We start from the raw sequence: 13,886 nt of genomic DNA on the forward strand, positions 1-13,886 counted from the left end.
TTGTTTCAACAAATATTACAGAGTTAGTCCGTAATTTAATAGGAATACTTCAATAAATCGAAAAAGTTTTCTTAATGTGCTAAAAAAAAGTACCAAAAAAAAGTTTTCTCCCTTTTACATCCAAAAAAGTACGAAACAGGTGTCTCCTAATTTTGGGAGATATATTCAAAATATTTACAAAAATGTTATTTTGTTTATTAGTTCAAAAGTTATAAAGGCCCAAAAAAATGTACCAAAAAATTGGATGAATAGTCTGTTAATGTTAAAAAAAAGTTTAGTAATTCTAACGATATGTTTGTATTTGTAGACAGAAATTACTCAATGTACCAAAGATATAAGGTATGCTAAATATTTATTATGTTTTTATAGATATGATAAGAAAATAAATAGAAATGTACATTAGTAGTACTATCCTATAAGTACATATTAGAGTATACCGCAAAAAAGTTTTTTGTAGGCACACTTCATATTATGAGTCCGTAAAAAATAAGAAATAAAATTTTTCAAGGTCTAAACTTTTATCAGTTCAGTATGTTTTCAGTACATAAATACACATGATTTGAAACTTAAACCTAAATCAAATACACAAAAAAGCTTTTTCACGGAACACTCTAGTGCATGTGTACATATTTATATATTAAAACCTTTTCCCAAACAGAAAACACAAAAAGTTCATTCACTTACCTGGTTTAGAAGTAGTTGACAACTGTTGTTGTTGCTGTAAGAGACGATCCGATTGTTGTTGTTGTTGCTGCTGTTGATAGTGTGGTTGTTGCTGTTGTTGATGATGTGTTGCTAACAACTGCTGCTGTTGTTGAGTATGTTGACCATTATGTTGTTGCATATGAGCCGGATGTTGTTGCTGATGATGATGTTGAGCATGAGCTGCCGCCGCAGCTGCAGCAGCAGCCGGATGTATGGCTAAGAGTTTAGTTTCCGGTGGCTTATGAGGACCCATTGTTATTTGTGTGGGTGGCGGTGGTGGTGCCGCACCCATGGCTATAGTAGGTGCTGGCATCATGAGTGTTGACATGGCCAGCATAATTTTATGTGTATTTCTTGGTTTTGTTTGTTATTGGTTTTTAAATCACTTGAATTTAACTGCAATTAGAAGTGTAATTCTGTTTTCACTTTAAATTAAAACGTTTTCAGTTTCAATACAAAGTACGTTAGAAATTTTATTTTTAAATTATTTTTGTTGGCAAAAGGTCGTTTAGGAAATAAATATTATTTTTTTTTTGCGTTTTATATTGTATACAAGGGAATTTTTGTTTTACAAACTTTCTTTCGTTTTGGTATTAAAATTATAAAATTTCACTTTTTATTATATGTGTATACTTTTATATATTTTTTTCGTACTTTTTTTTGTTAAAATCAATGTGTCTGCATGTGATGTTTTTTCTACTGCAATTGCAAAATGTTTGTCTGCTTTTATGTGTGTGTGTGTTAGTGTTGTATGAATGTCTCTGTGTGTGAATGTGGGAGTTTGTTGAACAATTTTCAGTTTTTTTTTTATTTTGTTTGTTATTTTTGCTGGTTTTGTTAGCTTTTGTTGATTTTTGCTGTTATTTTTTCTGGTATGTTTTTGTATATTTTTGCTTCTCTGCACTCTCTCCTACTTGCGTTCCCTTGAATTTTCTGTCTCCCTGTGTTAGCACTTATATAGTTATTCAACCGGAAGTTCACAAATGTTGCTTTCCACTCTCCATGCTAGATGTTTGCTTTCGTTTTTTATTGTTTTTTTTTCTGCTGCATACAGGGTACTATATGTATATTCGATTTTCAGTTTTTGTTCTCTAACAATTTTTCCTTCAAATCTGTTTCATTTTTTTTGTTTGCTATTACGAATTTCACACTAAAAGAATAGAGAATTTTGGTTGTTATTATTTCGTTTTTCTTATTTCAGGGATTTTGAATACTAGCTAGCAGTTGTTGTCATTCTAATGTTGTTGATGCTTGTTTGTGATTGTTTTAGTTGTATGCTATGGTATAAAAACAAATATAAAAACATTGCCACAAATGCTACCGAAAAATATAGCTAAAAGCAATATGCAAAGCCAAATAACTAGTATGGAATAAAACATACAAACTATTATTTAAAAAATATACAAATGTATGTGTATTTAGTGAGTATATAGATAATGTATGTAATAATAAAGGCAAGTGAGAAATTAAAACCATAATCGGCAGGGATCAGTCACAATTAACACTACATATCCGGAAGTTAAAGTGAGTATTTCGAGAGGTATAAGTTATTTATTACTCATACATCACCTGTATTTTATTGAAGTTTATGGCAAATGAGATAAACTAATTATCTAGTTTAATAATGTTTGTAGGGTTTAACAATTGTAAAATATTTAAGTTTTGATTCCATTCATTTTGTAATTAGCTTTGATTTTCTTCGGCTTACATATCTATTATAATTATTATAATAATCAAAAAAGAGTCAATAAAAATAAATAAATGGTTTATTGATTTTTTTTTTATATTTGTTGATTACAAAGTCACAAACAAAGTCACGTTTTAAACCAAATTGTTTTTTTCGGTCCAAAAAATATATTTATTTAAAATAAATTATTGTTTTGATTATTTCTTATTTTTAGGATATGGCTTATTCAAATACACAGTGCAACACGAAAAAATTAACCATATACGGACACCACTATATGCTTAAAGACCAAAAATAAGAAGACCCGTGTCTTCCAGTTTTGCCCGAATTCATTCACTTTTTTAGTTATAGGCCCCCAAAGATTTGGGGCCTCGGTGTCATTTTTGAAAATAGTGATCATTTTCTCAGGCTCATATCTTGAAAACCGTTCGGAATTTTTATTTGCTCTCTCTGAGGGAATGTTGTTGCTCTTATCACAAAGAACAAAATCTTGATGATCAGAATTAAAACAATTTTCAGGAAACTTTTCACTTTTGCGACTTACCTATCATTCCTAGGAAGTTCATATATTCTGGAAAATTGTTTATTGAGATCTTAGGTACATTTTTGTTTTCTTAAATTTGGAACGGTTTGCTACTTATAGACCTGAACATGGAAAGACATTAAAAAAAAAATAATAATTTTTGTGATTCTGATCATGACGAATTTTTACAATTTTTGTTCTTTGTGATAAGAGCAACAACATTCCCTCAGAGAGTAAATCAAAATTCCTAATGGTTTGCAAGATATGAACCTGAGAAAATGATCACTTTTTTCAAAAATGACACCTAGGCGTCAAATCTTTGTGGGGCTTATAACTAAAAAAGTTCATGACTTTGGTCAAAACTGGAAGACACGGGTCTTCTTATTTTTGGTCTTTTATCATATAGTGGTGTCCGTATATGGTTATTCATCCATGACTTAAAAAATTACACACAGTGATATCTACATGCTATTGTATAACATACTATTAATGTAGGGTACAAAAGATAACAACGGCTTGTTGTTGCAGCTGTTGTCTCTTCTTAATCGTTGTTGATGATGTGAAATCGTTGTTTATTTGTTTGTTTTTCCTTACATTTCACAAAGTATAATAATGTTGTTTTATTTTGGTTGTATATAAAAATATTGTATGTAGGAATATATGTAAAATAGGGTAATCCCCCTATACTGATATTCCTAACGAAACGTAAAAATTATTTCATTCAATGATGCCATATCTCAAAATTTTTTTTCAGGGTAATGTTTGGTAAACTGGGTCAAATTATAAAAGGTCTCTATCTAAGAAATTTTGACATCGCATGAAAAGTCTTTGAGATGTGCTTTCGATTTTTACAATATTTCAAAGATATTAAAATTTTTTAAATTTTTCTTTAAAATTTTAAATTTTTTACATGCAGATAAATCGTTTTAAGTTACATATGGTGATCTTTCCGCCAGCTTATCTTCCCGTATACATATAATAACGAGAAGCAAATTATCGGCATTGTAAAATGCTACCTTTAGTTCGAGAGAATATAAGCATCTTTCACTTTGGGACCACTCTAATATACAATGTACATTGTATATTAGGGTGTACATTGTATATTAGGGTTCTCTACCAGCGCTTGAAAATCAAATATGGACCAAACCCGATAAAGTTTTGTGAATGTATTATATATGTATATATAATATTTATTTGTGTTGAATTTCATCGCGATATTTGTGTTTATAAGTTAATTTTGGGCATTCAAGTAATTTTCTAAAGGGGACTTTGATGGGAGCTAGGGTCAAATGAAGCCCGATCTTTATGAAATTTAGCGAGGTCATCAAGACTTGTATATAACTTAGTTGTGCCGCTTTTTATGAGCTCAGAAGCCCTTTTCGGGGGGTTCTATTGTATGGGGGCTAGGTGAAATAATGGATCGATTTTAATCATTTTCAACAAACTTCGTCCTTGGGCCAAATTTCATCTAATTATCTTTAAAGTTGCGACCTGTACCATGCGCACAAGGTTTCTATGGACAGCCAGCCAGACGGACGGACATAGCTTAATCGATTCTTTAAGGTTATAGGACGAATACTTTTGTATGTTACAAACATCAGCACAAACCCAATATACCCTCCCCACTAAAGTGGTGTAGGGTATAATGAGCTCAAAATTTCTAAATTTTAAGCTTCTTGCGAGAAAAATTATTAAAATGTTTGTTTGAGTATTACGGGTCAGTAAAACGGTTTTTAATGCATTATAAGGGGCACATAAATTATAAAATAATCTAAAAAATTTTGAAATGGATCAAACTAAATGATAATTTTTTTTTAATATTTTTCTGTATTAGCTAAAAATTACCACAATTTTGACACCCATTTCGATAAAAAGTGAAAATAATATACCTTGTACCCACCCACTACAAATCATTTTGTGCACTAAAAATACTCTAAAAAAATTTTATAAATATTTTTCCATAATCATCTCAAAATTACCGAACTTTTGAGATCAATTTTGGATAAATTGCAGATTTTTTTTTTACATATTGAGATGAGATTCAAAACTATGGCCCTTCCAAATTTTCTGTTATTTTTCTCGTGCTCAGTAAATTATTGCGTATTGGTTTAGTGGTATTCCTATATTAGTTTCTTTAAAAGGCTGTTTCTAGGGACACTCTATTTTACATACATATTTATGCTCTTTTTTATTGTAATTGTTCTTTAGTTATTCATTTAATGTTCTTTCTCTGGTTTATGAACATGCCTTATGCCTTATTCCCCCACATATTTATACCCTATACTACCACTATAATAATCATCTGTTATGGAATATCCACATCCAAATCTGCTGAAAATCATTTTTTAACACAAAGTCAATCCATTGGGTAGAATTTTGAATCTGTTTTAAATTTCAAACCTTTTTTTTTAATTTTCAACTTTTAAGTGATCATATTCTTAACAGATAAAAAGCTTAAATTTTGGATACGTAAGGTTCATACTCAACTTTAACGAATTAAATATATCAAACAGCTTTCTAATTCTAAAACATTAAGGGAATACAAGACATTTTAATTCTGTGTGATTTTCCGAATCCAAATGTTATATAAACTATATCCCTATAAACAGAGGAGTCTACTAAGCTATGTCCGTCTATCTGTTAAATTAAATTTTCTGAAGATTCCAGATATCTTCGGTATGTAACTTTTTAATAATTCTGTCGCTTTTGAGAAGTTGATCACATGTTGGTGTTGTATTCAGTTTTTATAAATAAAAAGTTAACTGTTGTTAACATTTTCAGAAAAGGAGGGAAGGGTCAAATATTGACCGATTCTCATAACTTTTTGTAGATCGATTTAGGTTCATATAAAACTTGTTTACATCGAATATCATCGCTGTACTCGCATTTTTATGCCAGTATTTAGCGTTAAAGTAATTTTCTGAAGGGGGTTTATATGAAATTCGGTAACAAGATTAACGTATTTTTAAGCCAGCAGTGATCGTTTAAGTAATTTTCTGAAGGGGACCTTATATGGGGTCTATTATGGACCGATCCTCACTAAATTTGGTAGAGAGATTTTGGCTCATATAAAACTTATGTGTGTAGAATTTCATGAGATTTATAGTCATTTTTTGAAGGGGACCTTATATGGGTCAATTATAGACCGACCGATCGAAAATTTTGGTAGAGATATTTTGCTTTATACAAAACTTACTTATGCCGAATTTTATCGCTTTACTCGTACTTTTTAAACAGTTATGACCGTTAAAGCTGTTTTTTAGGGGTCCACTTGTATGGGGGCTATCCGAAAACGTTGACCAATATCGCCCATTTTCAATACCAAACAAACCTTATCAATAGAGAATATTAATGCAAAATTTCAGCTGTCTAGCTCCTCCCACGTGATTTCAACAGACAGACGGACGGACATGGCTTAATCGCCTTAAAATTTAATAAGGAACCAGAATTATATACTTTTCAAAAATTAATAAAAATATATGTATATATATTTTTAAACACATTATGATGAAGGGTATATAAAATTAGGCACAGCCGAATATATATATTTGTTTATATAGTGTCAGTATAGTGAAAACTTGCGTTTTTTTATTGTTAATTATTATGTATTTTAAAATGCGTAAAAAGAAACCGAAAATTAAAACAAAATGAAAAAATAATAGCAAAACCAAAAAAAAAGAGAAAATATATACAAAGATAACAATAATTTAAAAAGTCATATTTAAATACATAAAATACATTTAACTTAGGGCTGGAATAAAAAAGGAAATATTTTCTTTTCCTTTCTTGTGGAAAAATAAATAAAATGTTGTTAACGTAAATAATGAAGAATAATTTCAGATGAAATATCATAAAGTAGTGTATATTAACATTTGTTAATTTTCTTAAAATATTATAAGGACTTTTACAACCGAATATAAATAAAGCCAACACAAAATCCTGTTTTGCAATAAATTATATAATGAATTTTTATTATTTTCTTTTGAATCATTCGAATTAAATTCAAATATGTTGGTATATATTTCCAAATCGTAACTAAAAAATCTTTATCAATTTGTAATATTTAAAACAAATGTTTGCACATTAACAGCAACGCCAAAACAAAAATGAATGTTGACCCAAATTTAAATGGTAATATATTTTTTTTTCTTCTTAAATTTTGTGTGTTTTCCCTTGCCCTCTCTCGAGTATAAATGAAAACCTTTTAGAGTTTATTTCTTGCCTGTGGTTTTAAGCTTTTAAATGGAAATGAATGAAAAATTAAAAGTGATTATAATTAAATTATTAACATCAATTACTTCATCTTTGCGTTTTACTGTTGGTAATTTTATTTCATGTTTAGCCATTTAGATTTTCAAACATTAAAAGAAAATTGTTGAATGCGGTATTTAAAGTTGTTGGCTTTTATAAAAATAAATTTCTTAATTTAAAATTTCTAAAATATTTAATGCTGAGTTTTAATGAAATTGTGGTATTTTGTAAGGAATATTACAAAATATATTGTATTTCTACTTTTTAAAATACATTTGTTTGTAAAAAGTACTTATGATATAAATAAATATTTAAGGTTTTTGAAATGCAAAGCATTTGAACAATACTACTTTAAAAATTTAATCCTTTTACTAAAATTTTTACAAAATTCTTTAACAGTACTTAATAGAAAACAATTTGCAAAAATTTAAATTAAAATACATAAGTTCAAACTAAATACGTTATATTTTTAATTTAAACCGGAAATAAAAAATTCAAGATATAATTTTATTTTTTTTATTGTACAAAAACACATATTTTTATATATTTTAAACACATTATTTTTTTCAGGCATTATGTATATCAATAATAATACATAACTTTCAATATATAAAATTCACATCATATCCAGAAAACTATAAAAAAATAATAAAATTAAAATTACAGATTTTTTGGAATTATGCTCGTTTCTACTTTATATATGGACCAATTTTGGTGGTTTTAAATAGCTAACTTAGAGAAGCATGTCTGATTGAATTATTGATATATAGACAAATCGATATAAGGATCAAACTACACCTATCGCTTTAACTTTATAAAATTTTAATTTTCTTTTTTCATAATATTTGATAAGATATTTATTCAATACTGTCAATGAGGGCTGGATACAGACTTGTAATCTCGCATCGTTAGTTGTATATAACATCAAGGAAATTTGCGAAAGAGGTTCCAAAGTTAGATTGGAATCTTAAAAAATAAAATCTTTTAATGTCCACAAATATGTAAACTTAAGAAGGTCGATGAAGTATGTAAAATAAAGCTTAATTAAGTACATAATTATTGGATTGTATTTGTTTGTATTTTTTTTTTTTTATAAATACAAACTTCAAGAACTGCTCTCAGCATATCGAAATTTTAAATGAAACTACATTTTTTGACTTGGTGCAGTATCATCAATATCAAGAGATATTACAAAAAAGGAAGAAGATATAAAGGAAAATGGTATGGTCAGGTATGCTTGGTAATTTTTGCACACCAGGGTAGTTGTTTCATACAAAGACAAAGCACATCTGATAATAAAAGCATATAGCTTATGTCGTTTAGATTTTATTACACCTTGCAGCACTCATTTTCACACACGAAAAAATCTATCTGTACAGGAAACTGTGGACCATTGGTATTAACTCTGTGTACACAGTTTTTCATAATCAGAACTTATTGCCCTGTAAAAGGACCTTAAAGTTTAAAGGACATACGACTTCAAATTTATATAAAAAAGTTGGTATTAATATTAATATCAAATGAAGCTGAGAACCTTTGATTTAAAATAAAATTATTTATTTCAATTCAACAGGATTAAAAAGGAAATGGAAGCTTAAAGAAAATTTGTACCAAAAAAGTAGTTAACAATTTTTGTTTCGAAAATGAGACCTTTTTATACCCACCATCAAAAAAGATGGTCATTCCGTTTGTAGCACATCGAAATATTAGTCGTAGACCCATAAAAGTATATATATTCTGGGTCGTTATTAAATTCTAAGACGATCTAGCCATGTCCGTCCGTCTGTCTGTCTGTCCGTCTGTTGAAATCACGATAGGGCCCACATGGGAGAAGCTAGATGGTTGAAATTTTACATAAATATTCTTTATTGATAAGGTTTGTTCTCGGGTAGCCCCCATACAAGTGGACCTCCAAAAAACAGCTTTAACGGGCATAACTGTTTTAGAAGTACGAGTATAGGGATGAAATTCGGTATAAGTAAGTTTCATATGAGCCAAAATCTTTCAACCAAATTTTTTGAGGATCGGTCCATAATTGACCCTACGCACCATATAAGGTCCTCTTTAGAAAATTTGATGGGGAGGATTCAGAAAATTACTAGTACAACGATGAAAATTGACATAAAATGTATATACTAAATAACATAATTCTTCATTCCGAATTTAATGAGGACTGATCTATAACTGACCATAGCCCCTATAAAAGGTTCCCTTCAGGAAAGGGTTAAATAAAGTTTTCCTTGTTTAAAATACGAGTGACATAAACAAGTTCTATACAAAACGAAATCTATGTACAAAATTTTATGAGTATCTGTTCATAACTGACGCATATAAAGGTAATCACGGTTTAAAAATTGAACAAAAATATATTGTTTTTAATAATTAATATTTTGTTAGTTCAAAGGTGGAATGTACAGATTCCCAGCTTTCATTTGATAACAATATTAGCATCATACAACACATATAAATATTTAAAATATCCGTTTGAAATTGTAAGTCCTTAAAAATTTTGAAGTCCTTTTACAAGGACATAAGAGCTGATTATAAAAGTCGGAGTATGCAGAATTGCTATAAATGAACTCTTGTTTCACATGCATATCAACTTTTCTGTGTGTGCAAGTTTTTTTTTTTTCAAAATTGTTACAGGGTGTTATATAAGATTTGTAACGGTTAACGATTACCATAAAGGATGGAAAGAATTATTTAATAAAATTAGATTTTTTTAAATTAAAAAAAAAAAATTAAATTTTAAAACAATAAAAATAATAAGAATATTTAAAAAATATATTTAAAACAAACTAACATTTCTTTAAAATACACTATTTTAAGATTAGGCGCAGCTGTATTCTCACTTGTTGCAAATAGCTTATTGAAACAAATTTTAAATTTATATCAAAACAAAAAATCATAAGAAGAAAAGTAAGGGGAAAAATGTGAAAAGCCAATTAATACCATAATTGAATTAATTACAAATGTAATGAAATGTTTAACTAAGTTCAAAGTGATGTTAGAGGGTTTAACTGGTAAACAATTTTTTTTTAATTATGGTATTTGATTTTTTTCTTTCTATTGTGATATTTGATTTATGATTATTATTGTTATTTTATATTAATTCTTTAACTTTGGATAATTTCAAAAAATTTCGAACTAAAAAATTGGATATTGAACTTGACCCCTTCCGATTTCTATGAAATTTGATACGCATTTTCCTCGTGTATATAAAAAATTTAAAGTTCTCCAAAATTCATTATGGTTTAGATTTTATCGAGATTTAAAATTCATACTTTTAAGACTTTTTTCAACAAGCATTAAATTTGACATCATATATTTTCTAAACTATCTAACCGATTTTAATAGTTTTAGTCTATAAATAAAGCCTATATCTTACAGTTTAATATTACTATTATTAAAATATTATAATTTCAATACAAGGATAATAATATTCAAAAATGTTGTTGATTGAAAGATATCTCAAAATAGCTACTTTCCATTTTTGTATTCCTTCACCAAAAGTAGCTTATAATGTCATGAGAGAAATATAAAAAACTCAGAGTGGGAACAATGAGGGAATCTCAAGAAAATCATCTTTTATTAAAAGTACTCACATCATTTCCATACAAATTTAAAAATTTATAAGTTTTTGTTAATAAATTATTTATTCTTTGTTTGGAATTTTTCAGACTTTTATTGAGCTTATCAGGAAATAAAATTATAATTTTTGAAATTTGTATGGAAATGATGTGGGTTTTTTTTACCAAAAGTTTATTTATTTGAAATGTTCACATTGTCCCATTCTGAAATTTTTATGTTTTATTGAAAACACTATAAGCTTTTTTGGTGAAGGAATAATGAAAATGGAAGATACCCTTTTTAATATGTTCATAACTGAAAGGCGTTTTCGATATCATTATCCTTATGTTAAAACTATAATATTTTAATTAAAATATGATCAAACTAAAAGACATAGGCCTTCATTAGGCCTATATCTAAGATATAAAATTTAATGCTTGTTGAAAAAAATCTTAAAAAATGTGAACTTTTAACCTCAATTAAAGCTAAATCGTAATGAATTTGGAAATTTTGGAGAACTCTAATCTTCGTATTTATACAAAGAATGTGCGTACCAAGTTTCATTATAATCGGAAAGGGTAAGGTACAAAACCTCTTTGATAAATATTTTTTTGAAAAAGTCAAATCATATAAATTTAATTTCTATTGAAAATAAAAACCCTATAATACTTCAATAAAATAACAATAAAAAACTTTTTAAGTGATTTGTTACTAAAATCTTTATTTTTTTTTTTTTTTTTTAATAAAAATTATAAATTTTAAAAATATTTAAAATGTAATTCACGGACCAGCAATACAAACATAAAACAAACATTATATTTAGAACTTACTATTTATTGTACAAGTATTGGGGGCACACAATTTGTTGAATTCAAAAAATTAATTCTGTATGATATACAATTTTAAAATATTATAGAAAATATTTAAAATTAGTGACTAAATATCATAATTTTTTTGTAAACTCAACTAAATCAGTGTGATATGAATTATCAAATACTTAAAATATTATAAAAAATAAATATTTTTATTAAAAATATGTATATATTGTGAATTTTTTAATATATGCATAATGACAACAACTCTAACAAGTTTACCAAACCAACAAAAAAAAATCACTGAAACAAAAAGTTTTTTTTTGTGGAAATTCTTTAGAAAATTCTAAAATTTCCAAATTATTTCATAAACAACTTTTAAAAAATTCCAACCTTATTTTATTTAGAATTATTTTTATTATTTGTTTCATTAAAACATTTTTCGCACACACACGCAAAACTTTTACGAGCACACTACAACAATAATAAAATCACGCCAGTACTTTATTACGCTTTTCAAAATAGACGTTAAAATAAAGTAACGAATTCGCATACAACAAGAATCCCTACGAAATTAAATAAACGACACTCTTTGATACTAAAAAAAACGCAAAGCGTACGTACTAAACCGTTAGGAGACGCTTTTCTTACTGAAAAACTCATGCATTCGCTTTAAAATCATCAAAAAAGGAAAAAAAAATACATAGAACGAAACGCAAGAAAATCAAATAAAACACACAACAGAAAAATAATATTGTGAAAATGCCACATAGAGGGAAAACTACGTATTGTGAAGTGAAAAAATATACGTTACGAAAAATGTAGGAATTTTTGTATGAATGTATAAGTGAGTGTGTAGTAGACAGCTGAACGAAACATGTTGTGTGTTTATTTTCCGAGTACGATTTTACAGTTTCACAAACTCTGATGCAGTTGACGTTGAAAGTTTCCCTAAACACTCATACGTATAAATGCTCTTTGTGTTATTTATTTTTTCTCTATAGAGTTGTAGTTTTTCTTTGTTCGTTTATTTATTCCTTCGTGATAATGATGATGATGCTCTAACGTTATGTGGAGTAGAATATCAACAACTCTTTGATAGGGATAACAGCAACAACTCATTTGTTTTCAGTGAGTGTTATTTTATGAAGGAAACACAATAAACCATTACAACTTCATGTGCGTAAAATACTCTTTAGATATAAGAAACTCAACACATTGAAAAAATTCAACATAATTTTTCAAAATTTCGAAAAGTGTTGAATAAATGCAGCAACAAGCGTTTTCCTGTCTTGTCCTGTTTGTAAATCATAAGATATAGTCGTTATTGTGTTGAAAACACTCTTTATAGTTGGTTCTCATTTACGTTCAACGTTTTTACCGTTATCTGTTTTCATTTGCTCTTTCTCTTCTGACAAAATTTCCGTTATCAACAACGTTATCTACGCTGCCATCTGCTCTGCTTTTGTATTGTTGTTCGTGTGTTCGTTTCTTTGTTGCTGCGAATGTTTGTCTGTAGTTGTTGCTGTTGCTTTTGGCCTTTTGTAATTTAAATCCTTTTTTGCATTAAATCGATTTCATTTAATGCGCCGAATCCACCCTTTTGTACAACAACTACAACAACGATAACAACAAGAGTTCAGTAGCAACAATAAGGCTAACGCTAACAAAACAAGAGACTATTGAATTTTTCTATTTAACCGCCTTAACACACTTACACACATACACATGTATAAGGACCTCGTATTTAGAAATTAAATGGTGAAATTCCCTTCGGTATTAAAAACGAACGTATAACAAAAAAATATATATATATATATATTTTTATTTTTACTTCGTTTATTTATCTCGCCACCATATGTGAATGTGTACGTGCGTGCATGTGTAAGTCTCTCGATGTATGTTAATGTTTACAATTTCATTATTGATATAAGACTGACTCTAAGTACGTGGTCATATGAGAAGTTGCTTTAAAGCAATGAGATTTTTTTTAGATTTAGGACCACAAATCCGATAATACAAAAAAAAAAAACTGGTTAAAAATTGTAAAAAAGAAATATTGAGACCAAAAGAGGGCAATACTTAAGTGTTTACTGTCTACAATTTCTAGATAATTTATAATATTTTTTTAATAATTCAAAAATTTTTTGTTGCTTAAAAGGGTATTAAATTTTTATTGTTACTTCTCATCTCCTTTCTCAAACATTTTTATAATGAATGTTTCAAACAAGCAGAAATCCTTGCAGATCTTTAACTTTTCTAAATACCTTTTAAATACCTCCGTCGTATGTGCATAACCAAACACATTCATAGCTCGAAAATTCGCATTTATTTTCAT

General features: G+C 27.9%; 1 protein-coding gene across 1 annotated transcript; it reads right to left on the reverse strand.

The window, feature by feature from the left end:
- Window positions 1-684: 684 nt before the first annotated feature.
- Window positions 685-12,184, reverse strand: LOC119606849 (myb-like protein I; the record flags this gene model as incomplete). The annotated part of the gene is made up of 2 exons (XM_037960497.1): window positions 11,942-12,184; window positions 685-1,855 (listed from the first exon to the last, which is right to left on the reverse strand). A coding segment is annotated over exon 2 (358 nt), but the record flags the coding sequence as incomplete, so codon positions are not given.
- Window positions 12,185-13,886: the final 1,702 nt, after the last annotated feature.

The sequence above is a fragment of the Lucilia sericata genome, unplaced genomic scaffold (assembly GCF_015586225.1).
Source record: "Lucilia sericata isolate MDLA Ls3-8-SP2 unplaced genomic scaffold, ASM1558622v1 Contig000629F_arrow, whole genome shotgun sequence".
In the NCBI taxonomy this organism is placed as follows: Eukaryota; Metazoa; Arthropoda; class Insecta; order Diptera; family Calliphoridae; genus Lucilia; species Lucilia sericata.